The sequence below is a fragment of the Primulina eburnea genome, chromosome 3, assembly GCF_022965805.1.
Source record: "Primulina eburnea isolate SZY01 chromosome 3, ASM2296580v1, whole genome shotgun sequence".
NCBI lineage: Eukaryota > Viridiplantae > Streptophyta > Magnoliopsida > Lamiales > Gesneriaceae > Primulina > Primulina eburnea.
Genome location: NC_133103.1, coordinates 14,581,173 through 14,605,677, shown reverse-complemented (window position 1 = coordinate 14,605,677; position 24,505 = coordinate 14,581,173). Strand labels below are relative to the sequence as shown.

Here is a 24,505-nt window from a genome sequence, read left to right as displayed (position 1 = left end):
GAACGTTAATTTAAACTAATCAATTACAATAATTTTCCTTTCCAAAGCTTCACAGTTTTATATTTTCTTTGTTCATGGTAGATTTGAAATGAAATCTATACTCAAACGACTAATATTGAATCATAAACTTCAAGACCATAAAATCATGTGCTAACTCTGGATGCATATGCTACTGTACGCAGTAAAAATGTTTTAAGTTTCGGCATAGTTGGGGATAGTTCTTTTCGGAAAATAAACATAGATGATACGAGACGATGAAAGAAGCATAATTTATGAATAATAATTTCATATGTATGGTTAACATAATGGTTCATAATTTTAATCATTTGTAGAATTTGAGTTAACTATTAGATGAAACAATAATGTTTAATCAATTAACATCACATCCTTCCCATCAAATGATGCCGATCATGTATATCCACACATGTAATTTTCTATTTTTTTCTCCTGAATATGACTAATGATCTACATGGAATATTGTCGTAGCGTTTTAAATAAAAGTACATGATTATAACAAGTAATCAAGATGTGTAAAGATGAAGCAATCACATGTGATCAAGTTCATTCTCAAATGATAAAATTGTTGCATGAATCACTTTTTGTTTCCTCTTTCTTTATGCTAGAAATGGAATTAGATCCATATAAGATCACTTTTTTTTTTTTTTATATTTATCTGGGAGCACTAAATACCCTACTAGAAAAATATCAGAACGTGATGTATGCTTATGTTCAAAATATTTAAGTTGTATTGTAGTCGCCGGCTATAATATTTTCCCCACTTACACACAAAAAATGCTTATATTATTTTTCACCTAAAACTTGAAAATCCTTGTTTAATAGAAATCTTTTTAAGCATAGTGATTCCGAACCAAAGCCGGTTCACAATTATGTATTAAGTGAGAAGTGATCAAGTTTAATTCTTATTTATCTAAGACAAGTTAATTAGTCATGCGGCCTTGTCCGGAAAAAGAAAAAAGAAAGAAAGAAAGAAAGAAAGAAATAATATGTCCATCGATTAGTTATATGCTATTAGTATTTCTTAGATAAAGGCTACATAATCATGAAACCTAGTCAAACTAAAGGAAAGTGACGTGTCAGTAGAACAAACAACACTTCATTTATGCAACTAATAATGCTTTTGTATCTTTTTATCAATAATAATAATAATAATAATAATAATAACGCTTGAGCCTAAAGCAAAGAATTTTTCCACTGCACACTGCCAAATTTCTTCAGAGAAACTTTTCACACTCCTATATATATGTGAGTGCATATTTGATTAATAAATGCTTCCAAATTTTTTCTTGATTTTTGAGCAGATTAATTGCATTAGCTTTCCTTTCATGGCTTCTCTCTTGAAGCTCTTGCCTATACTGCATTTGCTCTTCATTCTTGTATGTTGCATGGCACTAAAGCAAGGCCCAAAGGCAAGTATAACATTGAAAGTTGGTCTTCTATTTGAAATCATCGGATCTTTTCTTGATCGTTTGAACTCATGCAGCCATACATTGTATATATGGGGAGTTCTTCGGATGCCGATGGAGGCGATGACTCGTCAAATCTTCAAATGCTATCATCCATAATTCCAAGGTGAGAGTCCTTATCTCTTAAAATTTAAGATTGATTCATAACGTAATGAAACTGTTCGAATAAACCTCGAAATTCCGTTTCTTTTGTTTGTTGGGCAGTGAAGAGAGTGAAAGAAAGTTTTTATTGAACTCCTACAATCATGCTTTTAGGGGATTCTCTGCTATGTTGACAGAGAATGAAGCATCTGTCTTATCTGGTAAATAAATTTCCTTGATTCTTTACTATAGCCGTGGATTACTAACAGTTCAAACGTGGGCTTGTTCTGTTATAGAGGTTTAAGGAATCGAGTTCCACTTTTACTATATGCTTCTATTGTTTTAACATTTATAGAAGGTTCATTGTCTAAATGATTCTATCAAAAGCAGGATATGATGAGGTCGTATCCGTGTTTCCTGATCCGGTCCTGGAACTCCATACAACTCGTTCTTGGGATTTTCTCGAAGCTAGAGACTCCAAGTTAAGGTCTAGGATCCCTTTTGATCACAACTCAGTTGATGTGATAATTGGAGTCGTAGACACAGGTCTGGATTTATGAAACAATAATGACTGAATTAATTAAATTTAGTTGAGATTTCATACTAACTTAGCCTTTCCACTTCAAAGTTCATTTGAAATTAGTTCTAATCTTTTGCAACACAGATATACTCTTTCATATGCATGCTGTCATAAACTGATTAATATATTTCATTAATACTGATTTGTTCAAGGCATATGGCCCGAGTCACCAAGTTTCGACGACAATGGTATCGCTGAAATCCCATCAAAATGGAAAGGAGTTTGCATGGAAGGCTCTGATTTTAACAAGTCCAATTGCAACAGGTATAGATATTCTTTGCAAATTCAGATATATATATCCTAATCCTATTATGTAACTATTGAAATTTACGGTAAACTTGGCGGCAAATGACTCAAACGTCTAAATAACTAGAAAATAAAACTTACAAAAAAGTGTGAAATTTTCCCCACATGGATTGTGGGGAGTTGTGGACCCTATAAGACCGTGAACATATCGCGAGTTCAAACTGAGCTTGTGAGACGAGCTCAAGCTCGAGGTCTATTTTCTTTGTTTGAGCTTAAGCTCGTAGACTTTCACCAGTTCTTGTCAAACTAGACTTATTTTCACTGACATAGAAATGAAACTAACTCCTCCTCTTCATATGACATAGGAAGTTGATAGGAGCAAGATACTACACCAACAGAGCTCCCGTAGCCAAACAAAACGAAACAAATCCAACACAGACGCGGGGCACACCTAGGGACCTCGCTGGCCATGGAACTCACACAGCCTCGATTGCAGGCGGGGCACGAGTCGATAATGCAAGCTATTATGGCCTAGCAAAGGGCACATTGAGAGGTGGCCTACCGTCAGCCAGAATAGCAAGCTACAAGGCCTGCACAATTGATGGGTGTGCGGGCTCAATTATACTAAAAGCTATAGATGATGCACTTAAAGATGGAGTGGATATCATCTCGATATCTATCGGTGTCTCCTCAATTTTCCAATCTGATTTTCTCAATGACCCTATTGCCATTGGAGCCTTTCATGCCGAACAACTGGGAATCATGGTCGTTTGCTCGGCTGGGAATGATGGCCCTGATAGTTACACCGTCGTTAACTCGGCTCCATGGATATTTACAGTCGCAGCATCTACTATTGATCGGGTGTTTGAGTCGAGGATATTACTAGGAAACAACAAATCTTTCGAGGTACAAAGGATTAATATTATTGTTCTGTCTTGATGCATATTTGTTTGGTGAATTGAGTTTATTTTTGTTGTCATTAATTGTGTTTGTTATGTGGAACTAGGGGGCTGCAATCAATTTTTCTCCTCTAAGTGCGGGTAAACAATATCCTCTTGCATTTGGAGGCGATGTTGCTTCAAGTTTTACTCCTGTATCTGATGCAAGGTGGTCATTTTCTTCCTCTTCACCACATTTTTTATTACAAGCTCAAACGTATATCATTGTAAAATTAATTAATGTATAATGTTGGATCATGCATCAATCTGAGCTTTTGGTACTAATGACTTATTACATTGCACCAGAAGAGGAGGCTCTGTATTTGGAATCATCAGACAGTTTTTTTAGGAGTTTGAACGTACTTGTTTTCATACCTATTTCTACATCAATCTCACGATACACAACCCAGATGTGAAACATTTGGATGTTTCTTTAAGGTTGTCTTGGTCCCCGGTCTTAGGCCGATGCGTAATGTCATGTACCATAATCTAAAAATTGTCACAACACTTTCATCAGCTCTGAGAGAATGATAGTTTATAAAATAATACCAAAGCATGAAAACTTTTGTCCTCAAATTTGTGTTTATCTATATTTCTTTGAAGATATAATTGGCCGTTTCATATTAAAATGCAGAAATTGCATGCCCGGATCAATAGACTACAAGAAAGCTGCTGGAAAAATTGTAGTGTGTGTGAATGATGATCCAATGGTTTCAAGGAGGATAAAGAAATTAGTGGTAGAAGATGCCAAAGCAAAAGGGATGATCTTAATAGATTCTGAACGTGAAGATTCACCGCTGGATTCAGGGACCTATCCATTTGCACAAGTTGGACAAAGTGAAGGATCCCACCTCCTCCATTACGTCAACTCCACAAAGTAAGAGAGTCGTCTTAAAATTTAGAACACAGAATTATAGTTGTTAGTCGAACCTGCAGCACGAAGTTCTAAGTATTTATTGACATTTTGAGTTTGACACAGGAATCCAACAGCAACTATTCTCGCATCAGAAGAGATTAGAAACTTTAAGCCAGCACCTGTTGTTGCAACTTTCTCTTCAAGGGGCCCTGGGATCCTCACCGAGAACATTCTCAAGGTAAATTGATAACCGAGATTCAGCTTATAGTCTTTGTCTAATATATATTTCTACTCAAAGTTCGTCATTTTCGTCATCCAAGACTAAAACAAAATGTCATGACTTGCAGCCTGATATTATGGCTCCTGGGGTGGCCATTTTGGCAGCAATAGTACCCAGGATAGACTCATCCTATGGAGCACCTGAAAATAAGTCTTCACTCTTTGGCATTAGATCTGGGACTTCAATGGCTTGCCCACATGTTGCTGGTGCCATGGCATTCATCAAGTCTATTCATCCTCAATGGACTTCATCTGTCATTAAATCCGCATTGATGACGACTGGTAACAAATCGTTGTTATCAGCACTATATAAAAGCAAACATCCTCTTTATATGGATTGATATTCCATTTCATGTCAACTACGGTTAAAAAAATTTGAGTCATCCGCGAGTTTTGACTAGATATACAACTACACGCGTGACATATCCGTATCCTAATCTTTCTTCTCTGTTGTTTTTGCAGCATCCATACTTAACAACATTGGAAAACCTTTGACAAATAGCACCTCGGATTATCCATCGAATCCCCATGAGACTGGAGTGGGAGAAATTTCCCAACAAAGGCTCTTGACCCTGGCCTAGCATTTGAAACCACCACAAATGATCATCTAAATTTCCTTTGCTACAATGGCTACAAGAACCAAGCAATAAAATCAATCTCCCACAAAAATTTTAGCTGCCCAAAGAAGTCTAATCAAGACTTCATTTCCAACATCAACTACCCCACCATTTCCATTGACAGATTAAATAGTGCCGAAGGACCAAGAAGGATTAAAAGATTTGCAACCAATTTAGGGTCACCAAATGCGACATATTTTTCCTCAGTCAATGCTCCTCATGGGCTACAAGTTAAGGTTCATCCACGGAAACTTGTGTTCACTCAAGGCATGAAAAGGGCCTCTTTCAAAGTGTTCTTCGATGGTAAAGAAGCATCCAAAGGCTACAATTATGGGGATATAAGATGGTTTGATGCCACACATATTGTTCGTGTTGTTTTTGCAGTCAATGTTCAATGATTTGTGGTGTCCCTTTTTCTTTTTTCTTTTTTTAGAATATATACATACAGATTACCATATTTCATATATATATATATATATATATATATATATATATATCTATTTCTATATTCAGGGTGAGCCTACTAGTTTCTTCATATATACTAGCAACCGAAGTTTGCGATGCACGTGTATAATATAATATAATATAATCAGTATTATATGTAAGATATGAATAATGTATTTTAGTTTTTCAAATAATTAGTTTAGTTAAGGTTTTTATATATAAAAAATGATTTTCTCAAATATTTGATTTAATTATAATTTTTTACATATAAAATAATATATAAATAAATTGAAAAGTGATTTATCCTATATATAATACCAAGTTGAGGAAATTATGGAAAATTTTGATGAGAGATACTTAGAATTATTAATGTATACATAAAATCAAATCTACATATCAATATAATATTAAGGCAATTTTGGGGAAAAAAGGGTGTCTCTGTAATGAGCTCAACTATTACCTACAGTATAGATTAACAATATTATAAGCTTCAATAATCACAAGATTATCCTTTGAAGCTTTGATAATTTTCATTTTACCCTGGACCAACTTTGATAATTGTCAAATTACCCCTACAATAGGCAATACTACCCTTATTCTAGAAATTAATTATAAAATTACTCATGTTCCACGAGTTAATTACAAAAACTGAGAAACCAAAATTAAAAATTAAAAAAAAAAGTTGTACAAGCTTACAATGAGTACATAGCATTGCTAATTCTTATTGTCACAAAGATTTTCATGGCTAAAATTATATGTAGAAAAGACCTCTAAAGTAAATATAGCTATTTTAAAACCTTTTTGCGAATTGTTTTTTCAGTCTTTTCAACATATTGGTCTCTTGCGAAAATTTGAGATAATAAATATGGAAATAAAAAATAAATTAGATACCGAGATTTATGTAAGAAAACCCCTAGAAATTATTAGGGTAAAAACCACATGATAAGATGAAAAGAATTCTACTATAATATTTTTATGGTGTATAACCCACTCACGTGTGTTCAAAGAGAACACACACTCTTAATACATGATAACAAACATCTCACAAATATTATAGAACTAAGCACTCAAAGACTATAAAATATGAGAAAACTCGATGAAGGAATTATCTCTGAATAAGAAAGATACTTCTTAGAGCTTTTTGTCCGTATAAAAACAAATATAAAAATGCGTTTTCTGGTCTGCTTCCTTTAGCTGTCTGGGCTGACAAAACTTTGGGGGAACGAGCCCCACTCAATAAACCTATAACATGTATTTTGAAGAAAATTACATTTTTGATATGTTTTTTTTTTATTTTTCGTTATGTTCGATCAATTTACGGGGTACACTAATTTGAACAAGTTATCAAGATTTTAGTACAATAATTTGTATAATTAAATTGACAATATAATCTTCTCCACCTTTCTCGAATTGAATATTAAAAAAATTGTTAGATCACCCCTTGAAATGTTTAACGTTGTTATATATATTTAATTACAAGCACATTCATTTTTCTCCCTCAAAAATTAATCTTCTTTTCAAATATCTCACTTGTTCCATGGTGCATGTAATTTAGATAGAAAAATCACAGAAGTTCCAGTGAAAAATACTGGAAAAAAATTTGAAGAAAATTAACCTTAATAAAAGTTTTCCCAATGTGACGTATACAATGGCAGAGCTAATGTAGCCCAGTGTGGATACCCAAAAAAAGGGTTTACGTAGGTCCAATGTAGAAAGCTACCCACATTTGCCCAATTGTATTTGGAAAACTCCATTAAAAAGTTTATTACAGTTAGAAAATTTGATAAATTTCATTGGAGAATCGTTGTACGTAGATGAAACATCCATTACTAGTTTTTCTTTAAAATATACTAGAAATTTTTTTTTCTACTAAGACATTCGGCCGAAATTACACTATATATATATATCTTAGTAGAAAAAAAAATTTCTAGTATATTTTAAAGAAAAACTAGTAGTGGACGTTTCATATATATATATATATATATATATATATATATATATATATATATATATATATATATATATATTTAAAATACTTTGGCAACATTTAAAATAAACCAACCATCTATTATTTGAAAATCCAAAAGAATATATATATATATATATATATATTTAAAATACTTTGGCAACATTTAAAATAAACCAACCATCTATTATTTGAAAATCCAAAAGAACTCAATTTATACATAAAATCGTAAACGTCAACCAAACTTAAGCTAATATTATTTCAAAAATAAACTTAACTCTGACATCCTCTCAAAAACCTCTGAAAAACATCATAATTCATAAAATCTTTAAATAATCATAAATCATAAACACCGTTTTATTTGCGAAAGACTAGCGACGGTCATGGGATTGTGTTCACCTTCAGTCCAGCTATATCAACCATCAAGATCTCCATTAACATCAATCTCATTCTCACTTGCATCGATCACATGTAGTGTGTCTATTTACTCAGCAAACCTTAACCATAGCAAATAATACATATACATTCACAAGCAAAAATGAAAACAATTTTATTAAAGTAGCTTTTCATGAATAATGAACTTTAAACATTTTCCTTTCAATATATCATATCATATTTCCTTTCATTATATATATACATATACGTTTCCATTTTTATTGAATTCATATCCTCAATTGTGACTTTCGTATTAGCTGTAAGTCGATGGATCCATCTACGTATTACCACGGTACTGGGGCGACGGGGACATCAGCGACAGTCTCACCCGTCAACTGAGCCTTGACCTTACATATTCTCGTATCATTGTATTAGTCACAATCAATTCACCTCTTTCAATTTTTCATATTTTCATTACTTATAAAAATTCATGTATATATAAATCAGTTTTCTTTTTAAACTAACCATACAACATATCTTTTAGCATTAACGTTTCATCATAAAATTTCATAAATATTTGAAATAAACAATTTTAACATTTATTACAGCATTCAGGGCATTGCCAGGACGTCTAACATTTTTCAAGTGTAAAATGACCGTTTTGACCCTGTAACCCTAACTTTCTAAATTTATCTTTAGACCTTAAAACGACGCCCCAAATTATTCCAAAATTAGCATATCACCTTAAAATACACCCAAGCATATTTCTTAGACTTAAAATTTAGCTTCTCGATTAATTCCTCAATTCGTTTTAAAATTTAGAAGTACATCCCGTTTTGACTCGTATGGATTCGAAACTTAACCAAACTTTAATTAAAGCTTATTAACACCTAACTAAACCATACACAACCCAATTCATGCCCATTAAACCATTATATTGTACAAGCCTAAACCAGCTACTGAATGTTCCTCGCCCTAACTTGAAAACCCTAGCCATCTATCCATGCAACCCTCAGCCTTAACCCATCTCCACCATGACCAGCCCCTAGTTGACCACCCTAAGACCCTACTAGACCTTATTGGACCGAGCTTGAGAAGCCTAAAACCCACATCCCCCCAAACCCATCACAAGGCATGCGGGGCTCCCCTTTTTCCTCACGCGATCACCTAGCCTTTCGAACCTAGCATCATGCAGCTCCCCTTTAACCATCCTACAGCCCCTTTAGGTATTCTGGTCATACCCTAACAGTAGCTAGAAGCTGTGGCCATCAAGGACTTCTAGCCGAAGAGCCCTAGTCCACAAGGACTCTATTTTCGTTCCTCTTGCTACCTGTTATGTCCAACCCTTGATCGTTCCCTAAGGACTCTAAAATCCTTGGAAAAACGTCCATTATAAAGCTCCTACCATGGCAGCCCCTTGGTGCAATATTAATATGAGTTTTGGATAATAATATGATTCCTTAAAAAATCACCTAGCATTGGTATGATGATCGGAGACTAGATATGGGGGTCGTTAAAAACATGATTAGCGGGTTTTGAAGAATCGCGGGATGAGATAGTCGCTCCTTCGAATAAAAAAATTCACAAATTTTTCGCGCATGGAAAAATTAACAAATACGGCATTGTATATAATCATAGATACAAGTTTTCATAGATTAAGCGGATTCGTAGGTGGAGAGATGGAAATAGGGCATTCTCTTTCTTAAACTTACATGCATAACGTTTTGCCCATCACTTGATTGATACATATCCTATAATTCTAATATATTTTCGCTATCGCTACACATGATACGACCCTAACATAACATGTATTGAATGTATGTCTCAGATACGTTAAATACAGGAGAGGTCGTGAAAAAAACCCTAATTTTTATAGATCCAACAGCCGGGTTGTTTTGTTTTATGAGCTTGGTCAAATTTTTTTTAAAAATATAACGTGGTACACTACATGGGAGGTTATTTTTTAAAAAAAAATTTGACCAGGACTATTTTTTAAATTAATCCAACAATGGACACAAAATAAATGTGATAAAAATATATACTAGAATAATAATGCTAAAATAAACTTACTGTATGTTCCCAAGTAAAGGTATTTGTTTCCTAAGACGTTTCCTATTCGAGCCTCCCATCTTCCATTGTGGTGGTGCCTGTCAAAAACCAATGAAAAGTGGTAACGTTTTAATATATTTTTTTCCCAAAATAATCACACAAACAGTGTGGTCACATTTTGTTTTTATTTTTATTTTAAATAATCACATATATGTATAATTGTTTTTTAAAAAATAAATTGATTAAACATATCATATCTTTTATGTTGTATTTGAGTTGACGAATTTGAGAATGTTGATTTCAAGTTCTTTGACGTGCTTGGATGGATAGATTTGAAGGATTATGCATTTTTAATAATATTAATTACGATGAATTTCAAATACACAGTCATTTGAAATTCATCATTAAAATATTTTGTCAAAGTAAATCCATGAATCCAAGCACATTTCATAATTGGACCGATGATCGAATCGATCCACTTTAAATAGTAATTCAACCGGATGATTAGACTAGAACACTGTTATATAATATAAAATAATAATAATTAATATATTTTAAATTCTAAACATCTTAAATATGTATACAAATAATACAAATCTATATTTTTAAATGTTTTAAAAATCAAATAATTGTTACTAAAATAATATTTTTAATAAAGTTCAAAATTCAAATAATTATATATATTACAAAAAATTAAATTAAAAAATCGTGAACGGGTACTCGATATGTTCTTTTTGACTGACTTGATCCGTAAAACGATTTTTGAACAATGTCCGGACCGAACTCGTGACCGATTCTCTAATTGATTGGTAATTTATTCATCAAACTGCATTAACAACATTGGCTCCACGTACACATAACAAATCATTTAATTTACGCGATAAATCATAAATTCAGAATAAAATTTTTATTATAAGAATAAAAATAAAAGATTCAAAATCGAGAAAAAAAAAATACGCCAACCTTCAAAATCTACACACATAAAATCTAAAAATAATTAGTGGGAGGTACCTGCTACACCACGATAGGTGTCGATATATGGTTAATTATGTCCATTTAAATTTATTTTTAATATATAATATCAGCTTTCGCTCAGATTATTTTAGATTGTAAATAATATTTTACTTATAATTTTGCACACACGGAATGTATTGCTCAATTACTAGTATGTATATTTACACGCTAGAAAATAAGAAGTTTGGAAAGTTATGATAAATGCAAAAGATTAGGGGTGTACGGACTAGGATGGCAACAGGACTGGATGAGGCGGGGTGGAGGTGGGCTTTCCATCCGTGTCTCGAGTTCTATCTCCGTCTCCATATCTATCTTGATTCCAACTTTTTCGAGTCCGAGGAATCCTCGTGTTAGTAATTTTCTCACAAACTTAATGTTGTTTGTAATTTTCTAACAAACTAGTCGCTACAAACTAGTATATAAATAGGAGACATAGTATTCATAATACTCCATACTGCATTTGTTATAATATCTCTTACACTAAACGATTGATTTTGTTCCACATTGTCTCAAGATCCTAGTGAATCTAACACAGTAAACATTCTCGAAGATACAATGAATTGCCATACACAAGTTCAGATCATGTGATACTTCAACATCAACGTAAATTATCCGAATTAGTTGAAATTTATTATAGAAGGGAACAAAAAAGAAGGTCAATTAACAGGGAACGTGCCGCTGGTCACACTCAACGTATTAATGATTATTTTTCTAATGAGCTAGTACGTATACCGATGAAATGTTTCGATGGTGATTCCGACTGAAAAAATATTTATTTTTATGCATAGTCAATGCTTTGGGAAATCATTATTATGGATGTTTCAAACAGAAGGAAAATGCAACGAGAATAAAAGGCTTACCGCCGATTAAAAAATGCACGACAGCTATCCGCCAATTGGCTGATGGAAGGTCAACTGATCAATTGGAGAAGTATCAGCGGATGTGTGAACAATTGCTCTTGAATGTTTGTCCAACTTTTCCGATGTATGATGCAAATATATGGGATGTACTTGAGAAAACCTATACATAAAAATTTATAAGAGATGATATTACACGTCAATTTTGTAATATATATTTATTTCATTTATCTTTAAATATTATTTTTACGATAAATATAAAATTGTTGTGAAAAAGTAAAAATTTATGGTAAAAAGTAAAAATCTCAAACTCTCAAAATTTACCAAACTACATACTTTATAATATTTTTCTCTCTACTCAATTGTGATTTTCTTCACAAATGAGAGATCTATTTATAGAGTTTCATTACACATAATCCAAAAATAAAATATATCATTACCTACATCATCACACACAAATTTCTAACTTTACAACTCTTATTTTCAACATTCAAATATTCAACTATTACTTTTTCAATATTCAAATATATTATTTCAACAAAAATGATCTAGAGACAAAAACTGATTTTATCATGACCTAAACTTTTAATAACAAAGTTTGGGGATATTTATATTCCTCACCTAGTCTACTGTCATTCGCCCTATAATCCTCCATTTCTAAAAGCTTCGAATGAAAATACTTGCTACTGACGCTTGAAGGTCGTGAATCCATCGGGAAATATTCATTCATGGAGTTTGTAATTCTCTCTCTCGCTCAATCTCTTTCGTGTTCTTGCGCAATTTTATTTCCTTTGTGGGCGCGTATTTAGTTAGATTTTGGAAATAATTTTTACTGCAGACATGCTTGAATAAAGGCAAAGGCTACTACTTCCCAGCGTGTCACATCTTGGACATTTGCGGTTTCCGGGTTTTATTCGATTGTCCTATTGATTTCTCGTCTCTAGCGATCTTTTCTCCTCTGCCTTTGGATTTGGCTTCGACGATTAAAGATGAAAAATTTAACTGTTCTTGTGTAAGTTATGCTGATATGGAGTCGAATGAAACCGAGACTCCAAGAACCGTCAAACCGCTTGACAAAAACAGCTTAATTCAAGCCGAGCCGTATTATAAATTTGTGAAGGACTTGCTTTTGTGGGACATTTCTTTTGTTGACGTTGTGCTAATATCTAGTCCAATGGGTATGATGGGGCTGCCGTTTCTTACTCGGAATCGACAATTTTCAGCTAAGGTATTCAAGATACCGTTTCCCGTTGGTCATTTCATAGTTATTGACGGTCGAATGTTTGCAGTGTTGCTCACATCACGTGTTATTTGATGTATGCTAATAAGTTGCTGATAAAGTTGACGTTAATATCCGATAGTTTAAAACTACAAGCAAAAATGAATAATCATTGCGTGGCATATCACCTCTTACTAAACTGGCTACATTTAAGCGTACGATCAGAATTTAAGGCACGCACTTCATGACCAGTAAACCTGCTTCATTAAAAGGCTGGTAATCAGATTATGAGTTGGAGCAATTGCTAAGACTCTTTGCTGCTTAGAGATCATGTGCATACCTGATGGTATGACTGTGGTCTAATCTATCATTCACCCTTTCTTGTTGATGCTGTACTTTTGATTTATTTTGTTTCTGGATTGGTTTAGGTGTATGTTACTGAGGCCACAGCCAGAATTGGACAACTTATGATGGAGGATTTAGTTACCATGCACAAGGAATTTAGGCAATTTTATGGACCTGAGAATTCTGGTGCACCTCAGTGGATGAAATGGGAAGAACTTGAATTTCTTCCTTTGGAATTGAAGGATGTTGCATTAGGTGCAGATGGGACAGAATTCGGTGGTTGGATGCCATTGTACAGGTAAAATTTGTGCTTATTTGTTAATGATGATGATTGGAGGAGGAATACATTGATATTTTTATTCTATCCTGAAAGTGAGATGGAGAAAAAAGTAACATTATTTCCATGAGATGTTTGAGAGGATGATTATTGGAAGAACAATTTAAAAAGTGGGATGGGTGTTTTTTGTGATTGTAAAAGGCCTCCAAAAATAATTAAAGTAATTTTTAGGGTCCTATCGCAGTATCTCTCGAGTTTCATCCACGAAACCAAGAGCTCATCGAATAGAGTAATGCTACCAAACCAAGAAAGAAAGTGAACATATTAGAGAAAAATCTGGGTTAAAGTGTTTGAAATTAAGATAAGGGTTGGATATAAGATGGTATGAGCACATTGGATGTCAGTCCCAAGAAAATCAAGCTTGGAAGTAGTTAGATATAAAATGGCACATATTTAGTAAATTTCTTTATCTAAAGTGAGAAAATTTTGTCCAAGTTGTACTTCAGATAAAACAAAATGGGAATTTTTGTTTCCAAAGACTTCGAACGTTATAAAAATGCTTAATGGATAATGGTACTGTTGACATATCTGTTCTGAAGATGTAATGTGAATACTTCTCAGTGCAGCTGATGTAAAGGATTGCATGCTGAAGATTGAGACTCTTAAATACGCTGAAGAAGTTTGTTACAATGGCACATTGATTATAAAAGCTTTTAGTTCTGGTCTGGAAATAGGCTCATGTAATTGGAGTATCAGTGGCCCAAAGGGCAGCATAGCCTATATTTCAAGTTCTGTTGTCTCGTCAGCAACAGCAATGAGTTTTAATTACCAGGCTCTTCAAAGACATGATGTAACTCTGTTTTCAGATTTTTGTTTTTGCAATGATACAGAGAAACTTGAAGATGATAACAGTTGCTCTGGCGGTAGTGGCAACGCCTTCTCAAACTCAAGGTGCTCTACCTTTCAATTGCAGTAGAATATATTTCTTGAAGGGCTTATGCTATGTTTAATGATTATCAATCTTCCACACATTAGTAACTGAAGGAAAATTTGGAGTTTTATCTTTCTCGTTTGATTCTTTACGCTTATTGGGCTTTGTAACCATTTTTAGTAGTGCTGATGTCAGTTCGGAAGCGAGTGACACGTTTCTTAGTGTCAGTGAACGCTCAGAGGAGATGGAGAGGTTAGATTTTATATGTTCATGTTCCATGGACTCTGTAAATGCTGGAGGTTCAGTTCTTATTCCCATTGGTCGACTAGGACTCATTCTGCAGCTGTTGGAGCGATTTGCCCTTGGTTTAGAATATGAAAATATGAAGGTACTTTCACCTTGACAGGAAAGCCATTAAAGTAATTTTGTGTTTTGTTAGACATGATGAGGTACATGATCAGTTATGCTTTGGAGTTAAAATGTGAGTGCACCAACTTGAGTTGATAGTATTAGTACCAAATGATAAATTATTAAGAGTTTCTTTAATTCTGTGTCTGTGCATTGTTGGTACTTGAAATGTATTACCAGATTTTCTTTTAGGTTATTCTGGGATGCGAGACTTGCAAAATGACTAGGTCTATGCTGATGGATATCTGTTTACTTTGATACAAGCATAAAGTGCTGTTTAAAGTATAGATGAATATGGTGTGTATCGTACATGAAACATGCTTTATTCTTGTCCCGGACACATTTTCTCTTGCACAGTTTTTAACTATCGTTTGGTTTTGTAGGTTCCTATATTTTTTGTTTCCTCCGTTGCTGAAGAGCTTATTGCATTTACAAATATCATTCCAGAATGGTTATGCCAGCAGCGATTGGAACGGGTGTGCATAATTAAAACTAATATTATGGGCAATTTCAAACTTCAATGCACTTATGAGCAAGATGATACAATTTTTTTTCCCTATTAAATGACTCTGCAGTTGTACTCTGGCCAATCATTATTCTCTCATGTGGAGATGTTAACAGAAGGAAGACTCCATTTGTTCTCTGCCATCTATTCACCCAAATTAATGTAATTAGTTGTCTTTTTTCATAGCAGTGATATAAATGTGTTTTTCCAATTTTTATTTGTTTGTTTACTTATTTAGTATTTTTGTGGCATTATTTCGGGTAGGTGGGTCTTAGGTAGACAGGTCTGGGTAGTGGGTGAACTTGGCAGCTGATGGTTTATTAATGCTTGTTAAATCTCATATGTTGTCTTGAATTGGGCACTTTGATGAGATAAAATTGGGATGAAACTTCAGATTTTAAAACTATGTTTTCCTGTTGTCTTGTTGCATTAGGCTATTGTGGTGCTATATGGTATTGGACACGTGTAATTCTTGTATTGTATTGTTTCAGAACTAGATATGTTTCTCCCCTAGATTTACACTTTAGATAATCGTGATTAAAAAAAAAAGAAAATTTTTCTATTTGCATTGTTAGACCCAACTAATGCCTTGTATACAGATTGGCCTGGCAGGAACCTTGCATAGTCTTTTGTCCTCACTGGAATCTGCGGCTCGGACCTGCTATTCATTTGATTCGACGGTGGTGTAATGATAAAAATTCACTACTTGTTATGGAGGTGCCTGCAATGATTCTATGCTTCTTAGCATTATTTTTTTATCTTCCATGCGCCATTAGATATTCCTTTTTAACTAAAAGTTGGGACTTTGTGTCATTCTTGCTTTATTTATTCTACTTTCTCATGTGTAATTCGCAGGAAGGTTTCGATGCCAATTTGGTTCTATTGCCTTTCAAGCCAATGGAAATGAAAGTTCTCCAATGTTCCTTCTCTTCCGGATTCCCGTAAGTTGTATTCTGTTCATTTTGTTCAATAGCCAGAAAACGACAACATATTATTACTGCTTCGAGCTGTCTTTTACGTCGTTAACCAGACCCACAATTTTTATCCTATTTTCAGGCTACACAAATCCTTGCGTTTGCTAAAGACTTTACGACCTAAACATGTACTGGTAATACCATCTCATTCGTATATCCTCTCTTTTTTTGTGACAAATAAATAAAATACCTTTGGTTCCTCGATATCTGAGAACATCATTTCCCCCCCTAAACACAACAGTTTCCTGAGATGTTTAAGCAACATGCCTGGCCATCGGAACCTTTGTTTTCATTCCAATATTACTTTGAAAACGAAACGCTTCAAATACCAAACATGAAAGAAGACTCGGAATTGGACATTTCCATAGAGTTGGCCTCGAGGCTCCATTATACAACTCTTGAGAAGCAGGACGTGAATTTTTCAAGGTTGAAAGGAGAACTCGTAGTAGAGCAAGGGAGACACCGGTTATACCTTGGAAACAAGGACGTGTCCTCTCTAAATAGCCCAGTGGTGCAGTGTTTTGGTAGAGTTGACTTGGATGCTCTTCTCATAGCATTGGAGAAGATAGGAGTGAACGTGACGGTGGGAAACACAGCGGTTGATGGTGATTCAGATGGTCCTCGTGTCTTGCATGTGTCTGAGCCGGGCGAAGCTAGGATAGAAGTCACTGAAGCACAAACATTGATTAGCTCAGGAACTGAAAATTTAGCCTCTCTTATTTCTAAGGCTGTGTGCTCCATCTTGGACTGCGTTTGATCATATTGCCAAAATATTACATTTTGGTAAGATCATGCACGTCTAATTTTCTCTTTTTCCTCCATTTGGATATTTGATATTATGTTTTCTATAATACAATTTAATGTTTATAACGTCCGTCACCCACCCCTACATCTTGTAGTCGATCTGTATCAAATGCACCTCAACAATTTGTTTAATGTCATAAACAATTTATATTTATTGAAAAATAATTTTGTTTAGAAGATAATCAAAACTCAAGAATGATATTTTACAAATTTATATTTGATTACACCAAAAATTCGAAGCATTCTTCCCTAAATTAGAAATAAAAGCTTATTAAATGGATATTTGGTTTTATACCTCCATCTAGAAATAACCATTGCAATTATAAGTTAAGTTTGTGAATAGAAAATTGGCAAAAACTTATGTAAGACGATCTCACGGGTCATATTTGTGAGACTGATCTCTTATTTGAGTCATCCATGAAAAAGTATTATTTTTTATGTTAAAAGTATTACTTTTTATTGTGAATATTAGTAAGGTTGACTCGTCTCACGGATTAAGATCCGTGAGACGGTCTCACATGAGACCTACTCTAGAAAATTAAGAAATATTCTCACAAAAATCAAAATAAATGTTTATTTTTATAGAACCAGATAAACACTCGATACGTGAGTGCCATTGAATCTTTTCTTGTCTTATTATTTAAAAAAACATAAATCATTTAAAATAATCTCACATTATATACAATTATTTTGTTTAGTTGATCTTAGAATAACAAACAAGTTGGGTTGACTGAGGCCAGGACGAAACCAGAAACTTTATATATATATATATATATTTTGTTAAAAGGGTTATTTTAAAAATATGTGACTGGAACATCAACCCCAATCAATATTTTTTTTGAAAGATTATCTGTAAAATATTTTTCAGCTAAGGTTGGTTTGGTTGCAGGATAAAATAAACTAATGATTAGTAAGTAAATGATAAAGAAAATGATTGTTTTTAAAAATAAGTAAATTATTTTAAAAATATTTGACTGGAACATCAACCCCAATCAATTTTTTTTTTTTTTTGAAAGATGATCTGTAAATTATTTCTCAGCTAAGGATAAAAAAAATGGAATTGAGACAAGATGTTTTGGTCGTAAATCAGATTAAATATGGCCTACGAAAGTGATAGCCACCAAAGCCCAAGCCACAAGCTTCTGGGAACCAACGACTTCTTGTATATGATTAACTTATTGCGAATGGCAAAAGGGAAACCAATCATAAAATTCTCATTATACCCTTGATTGAGTTTCTCTCTCAACGGACGTGTAAATTGTATTCGACTTTTGTGGACTATATAGTTTTTGTGGACTAGATGAAATATATATATTCTATAAAAGTCGATAAAAACCTATAATCAATCAAATTTATATGGTTTAATGATATTCGATGCAAATTTTTGTAAAAAATTACTTAAAATGAATGAAAATATTTTAAGTTTGATTATTTATTTAATATTAAAAATTATTCTTACTTATTTTAAAAATTATTAATTAGTTCAATAAACATGTTGGATAGGCTTTAATAATTTGAAATCTAATCATAATAAATTTAATAATGATTTATTTATCTTATTTTGTATATCATACCAATAAATAAAAAAATATAACTTTTTAATTAAGAAACATCGTTTCAAATTACCCAAAATCTACACAAAGACTCTAAATTAAAATCATTTCTCTCCCACGCTACTGAACCAGAAAAGTAAATTTTTTTGGTATAAAAAATGATACTTTTTCATGAATCGAATTAAATTGAAAATTTGTTTCATAAAATTGATTTGTGAGATGGTTTCATAATAATTTTTGTGGAAAAGAAATGTTTGAAGGGTATATATTTTTTAATGCTCAAGAGGGGTTTTTTTGGTAATTTATAGATGCCGAATCATTGGTGGACCAATAATAGTGCTACAATAGATCTAACCTTTTAATAACCACAAATTTGATACGGCCCACTCACAATGTGAGGCCCTAAAAACTTTGTCGCTTTCAAGGATTTGGGCCCACCACTCGTATTCATTTTTCCACTATTCATTCACATATATATTAAGATTTATGCATCATTTTAGAAATATATCATCATTAAAATATATGCATTGTTTTTTTTTTGATGGTAATACTTGTAATATTATTAAGAATCGATCATATCAGAGGATACAAGATTTACCAACCAAAAAGGAAGGTTCCCAAGCGTCCAAACAAAGGGAGCAGGGGAAGAAATAGCAAAACAAGCAATGGAATGTGCAACTACATTAGCTGATCTTCGCACATGATTAACTCTAATCCCGTGGAGGTCCAAAAGTAGCTTACGAACTTCATGTGCAATTGCACCTGTATAACTCAAGTCCTCCTCTGGGGAGGTGACTGCTTGCACCGCCAGTAAGGAGTCCGAAGTGACTTCTTGAATTTGTAAGGAGAGTTCTTTCGCCTTTCTGAGGCCCTCTCGAATTGCTTCCAATTCTGCATACTCAACTGATGGGGACTTTTTTATTTGATGTCCAAACGCAAGTACTATCTTGCCTTCATGATCACGTATTGCTCCCCCCACCGAGAACCAATTTGAGTTTACATTGTAGGCCGCATCTGTTTCTAGCCGTAGTTGGTTGGTCTCTGGCTTATTCCACCTTCGTCTTATGCTATGTAAGCTTTTAGTCGGTGCAATACCAGTCGCTTTGTGAGCTTCTTTATATTCCTGCAACAGGTGAATGCTCCAATCTGTGTCAGCACTAGTTAAGTTTCGTTTATTTTTGTGCAACAGCTGTAATCTTTCATGCCAAACTGCCCAGGTGCGAATCGCGAAGGATTCAAGTTCCTCTTGATTGACTTGATCTTTCATCCACATGAAAATATCCACTATATCGGCTTTATGAGCTCTTTGGAGAAGTGATTTGAAAGTCGTACCTTTCCAACATGGCTTCATTACCGGACACCAGAATAAGGCATGTTCAGTTGTATCAAACCCAAAGTTACAGAGCTTACAGTGTCCCTGTACTGGAACATGATGAGCCAAGAGATTTACCTCGGTCGGGATTATGTTATGCAATGCTCTCCACCAGAAAATACGGGCTTTCGGTGGGATCGAGAGTGCCCATAAGGATTTCCACCACCTCCTCGCTTGTAATTCAGAGCAATTCGGTGGGGCTTCATAGCAACCAATTTCCCGCTTATACCCGTCCCGCACCGAGTAGCGTCCTTTCGGTCCTTGTATCCAGAATCTTGAGTCCTCTTTTTGTTCTCCTGCGATTGGGATGTTCAGTATTTCACCAGCAATATAGGGAGGGAAGAGTTGATGAATCAATGATTCATTCCATTCTCCTCCCTGGATTAGGGTACTCACTGACATATATTGTTCTTGTTCTTGTAGTGCCTGCAATGGGTTTTGGAAACCAGGGATCCAGTTGTCCCTAAATGTACGAATCTTCTTTCCATTTCCAACTCTCCAGCTGAGACCTTTTTCTATCAGATGCCTACTCCATAATAATGATCTCCATATGAATGACGGATTGCTCCCGACTGTGGCTTTCATAATGTCTTGGTGCTTGAAGTATCTCGCTTTCAGGACTCTCGCAACCAGAGACTCCGGAATAGTCATTATTCTCCAAATTTGTTTCGCCAGGAGAGCTTTGTTAAAAGCTTCCAGCTGCCGAAATCCCATACCCCCTAAGCACTTTGGTTTGCATAGAGAGTTCCACTTTTTCCAATGCATTCTTTTCTTTTCATCAATCGTGCCCCACCAGAAGTTCGAACACTCTTTTTCAATGGCCTCTAGAATGGATTTCGGGATGCGGAAGCACGACATAGCATACGACGGTATTGATTGGAGAACAGATTTGATTAAGATTTCTTTTCCTCCAGCTGAATATGTCTTGCTACCCCACCCTTTTATTCGACCCACAATTCGCTCAATGAGGTATCGAAATTGCATCTTTTTTTGTCGGATAGAAAATGTCGGTAGACCCAAGTACAATTCATGTCCCTGTACAACTCGGACCGAAAGCATCCCTTTGATTGTATTGACAACATCCTCGGTTGTATTGGGGCTAAACGATAAAGCGGATTTGTCAAAATTAATCAGCTGTCCTGACGCCTTTTCATATAGAGAGAAACATAAGCGAAGCCCAGCACAATTCTCCACCGTAGCCTTAAAGAATATTAGGCTATCATCTGCAAAAAAGAGATGAGATATAGAAGGGCAAGAGTTTGCTATTTTAACTCCAGAAAACAGGTTGCGAGCTTCGTAGTGTAGGAGTAGATTAGATAGTCCCTGGGCACACATGACGAATAAATAAGGTGAGAGTGGGTCTCCTTGGCGCACACCTCTTTGAGGTGTTATTTTATCCGTGAGTTCACCATTGAGAGAGAATGTATATTGGACTGTTCGGACACATCTCATCACCTTTTCTATCCAATTGCTGGAGAAGCCTATTTTTTCCATAACTTTCTCAAGGAATTTCCATTCGACTCGGTCGTATGCCTTGCTCATGTCTAGTTTCAGTGTTGCATATTTTTGTTTTCCCCCTTTCCGGCTGCGTATCCAATGTAGCGTCTCATATCCCAGGATAATATTATCAGTGATTAATCGGTCTGGTACAAAAGCACTCTGAAAGTCATTGATTGTTTTCTTGAGGATTGGTCGGAGCCTATTTGTCAAAGTTCGAGCAACAATTTTATAGCAGACATTGCACAAGCTTATTGGTCTGAAATCCTTCACTGTCATCGGTGTTTTAATTTTTGGTATAAGTGTAACCACTGTTTCATTCCAGCCCTCTAGTGAATCTCCTTCATTTAGAACACCCAGGATTGTTGCTGTTACCTCTTCCTCAATTTCGGCCCAGTATTTTTGGAAGAAAAAAGCTGACATACCATCCGGTCCCGGAGTTTTATCTGGGTGTTGATCGAAAAGAGCTTTCTTTACCTCCTCAGCAGTAAAAGGTTTGTCCAAATCAGCTCGCATGTCCTCATCTATTGTCGGCTGCAAGCAATCTATTACATTATTCAAGTCTGAGTCCGATGGTGTGGTGGATGTAAATAATTCTGCGAAGTAATTTAGTATCAGCTCCGACATGCCGTTCTTGTCATCACACCAGTCCCCATGAGAGGACATCAATCCATTAATAAAATTCTTGGCTTTTCTTTTAGATGCATAAGCATGGAAGAATTTAGAATTTCTATCGCCATGTGTTAGCCAATTTACCCGGCTACGCTGTTTCCAGTAGATTTCCTCTTTGGTTGCAAGGGCTTCAATTTGTTTTTCTAGGATCTGAATTTGGTTCGACTCTTCATGCCATCGTTCATGTGTCTTGATTCGATTCAGTTGCTCCCTTTTCTGTTTTAGTTGTTTAGGGATATTTCTAAACCTAGATCCAGCCCACCTAGTGAGTTCATTTGTGCAGTTCCTGATTCGGTCAGCCAGGGACATTGATCTCTCCTCTTTCTTCCAACCTTTTACCACTGTGTCCAAGCAGTCCGATTCTGTAGCCCAGTGGGATTCAAATCTGAAGATGTTACCATGTCTAGTGTGCTTGGAAGCTGTCCTCCCAAGTTCAATAAGGATTGGGCGGTGATCCGAGTGGAAAAATTCCAATGTTTGAGCTCTAGCTGCTGGGTAAAGTAGTCTCCACTCAAAGGTTCCCACGTAGCGGTCAAGGCGTTCGAAAATGATGTCCCCATCCGCTCGTCGATTAACCCACGTGTAGAACTCACCCGCAGCATGAAGATCTTGAAGATTACAATCATCGAGAACATTTCGGAAGGCTCTGGTTTGATGCATCGGTCTAGGGTGCCCTCCAATTTTTTCCCTATCAAAGCATATTTCATTGAAGTCTCCTCCAATCAACCATGGATACTCTTGAAGTGCATGCATGTTGCTCAGACGACGCAATAATTCCCAAGAGTTGTGGCGTCGACTATGATCCGGCTGTCCATAAAATCCCGTGAACCTCCAAGTTTTATCTAAGTGCGATATTACACTGTCTATATGTCCCTCAGTGTAGGATTTAATAGAAACTTCAAACGGGTTCTTCCAAAGGAGCATTAGGCCCCCACTTCTACCATTACAGTTGACAACGAAAAGTCCATCATATCCCAGCAATAATTTCCACTTTGTGCATTGGTGTTCCCTCAGTTTCGTTTCAGAGAGGAAAATGAGGGAAGGGCTCTTTTCAGCGATAAGTCGCTTCAATTCTCGGAATGCCCTTTGGTTCCCAAGCCCCCGGGCATTCCATACTACACAACTCATTGGGATCGGCGGGGTTGCTTGGTAACAACCTCCGCCGTTTCAGTTGTATTAGTAATCTCCATCTCATCATTGAAGGCTCGCTTGCGAGGGAGATTGCAGTCGTCCTTAGGCAAGCTTATCTTCTCCACTGTAGTATGATTAGGTGGAGAATTTGTTTGGATACCTGACTCTGTTTGATATCTTTTCTCTCTTGCTCTCCTCTTCCATTTCTTTTGTGGCATGGTTTCCTTCCCCGAGCTTGGGAGTAAGGGAGATTTCTGTGCTACTTCCATTTTAATTGTCTTGCTTATTCTGGGAGTACTTGTGTTAGTGTTTGTACCCATCTGTTGAACATTAGATCGTTGATTGGGTGAGGGATGTTCCTCCCCGTTGAAAACATTGTTAACCTGCCAGCCCTCATCTGCAGTGTCTTTAATTGTCCCAAAATCCCTTCCATTGACCTTATCTACCAGTGGTCCTAGTTGAAGAGTGATTCTGGTAGATTCCTCAGTGTCGTTGTCACTTGAACTGTGTGATTCCCCTGAACCAGTACCTGTTGTAGTATTCCTTCTCAGTTTACTTGGAGATTCCCTGTGTGATTCCCCTGAACCCCGTTTACTTGGAGAGTTTTTGTGGTTATGTCCTCCACTTTTAGATGCCGCTCTCAGCCACTCCCCATACTTAAGCTTTCCTTTCTCTATTGGGTCTGTGTCACAGTCTCGAAATGAATGTCCTATGATTCCACACTTGTAACAAAAGTCCGGCAAGCGTTCATAAGCCAGGATAACTATTACCTCTTCTGTCCCTTGGTTATCTGAGATGCAGATGTGCTTTTTCAATGGTTTGGTGACATCTAGGCGTACCCGAATTCGAGCGAATCGACCCATGGCAAAGCCGTTTGCCCTAGTATCCACTTCTTCGACCTTCCCCACTTTATTGCCCAATTGGTACAGGAACGTATTCTGCATGAGTGCTAAAGGCAGATTGTAGCATTGGACCCAAATTGATATATCATCAAATTTCATCGAGCTTGGTGTCTGCATTCCTTTGGGTTC

General features: G+C 35.4%; 2 protein-coding genes across 6 annotated transcripts; both read left to right on the top strand.

Moving 5' to 3' along the window:
• Nucleotides 1-1,274: 1,274 nt before the first annotated feature.
• Nucleotides 1,275-5,548, top strand: LOC140826784 (CO(2)-response secreted protease-like). Its single transcript, XM_073189285.1, is given in 12 exon segments — nt 1,275-1,427; nt 1,502-1,590; nt 1,689-1,786; nt 1,956-2,111; nt 2,298-2,409; nt 2,757-3,297; nt 3,398-3,498; nt 3,964-4,206; nt 4,309-4,423; nt 4,533-4,746; nt 4,927-5,013; nt 5,016-5,548. Coding segments are annotated over 12 exon segments (2,361 nt in total). The 5' UTR covers nt 1,275-1,286; the 3' UTR covers nt 5,480-5,548.
• Nucleotides 5,549-12,372: 6,824 nt separating this feature from the next.
• LOC140826782 (uncharacterized) lies at nt 12,373-17,417 on the top strand. 5 transcript variants are annotated; one of them, XM_073189283.1, is made up of 11 exons: nt 12,373-12,519; nt 12,625-13,014; nt 13,434-13,648; nt 14,249-14,578; nt 14,739-14,946; nt 15,350-15,442; nt 15,542-15,633; nt 16,071-16,188; nt 16,327-16,412; nt 16,528-16,579; nt 16,687-17,417. In XM_073189283.1, exons 2-11 carry the CDS (start codon nt 12,814-12,816, stop codon nt 17,200-17,202), a joined length of 1,911 nt encoding a protein of 636 aa, XP_073045384.1. In that variant the 5' UTR covers nt 12,373-12,519; nt 12,625-12,813; the 3' UTR covers nt 17,203-17,417. The 5 variants fall into 5 exon arrangements, with proteins under 5 accessions (XP_073045384.1, XP_073045383.1, XP_073045382.1 ...); XM_073189282.1 differs by having other exon boundaries at nt 12,373-12,523; nt 14,754-14,946; XM_073189281.1 differs by having other exon boundaries at nt 12,373-12,523; nt 14,742-14,946.
• Nucleotides 17,418-24,505: the final 7,088 nt, after the last annotated feature.

Excerpts from the sequence above, each read along its gene's own strand:
- LOC140826782 (XM_073189280.1), top strand. Across the intron at positions 14,947-15,349 it reads TAGAATATGAAAATATGAAG|GTTCCTATATTTTTTGTTTC; the intron begins GTACTTTCACCT and ends TTGGTTTTGTAG. Across the intron at positions 16,189-16,326 it reads ATTCACTACTTGTTATGGAG|GAAGGTTTCGATGCCAATTT; the intron begins GTGCCTGCAATG and ends TGTAATTCGCAG.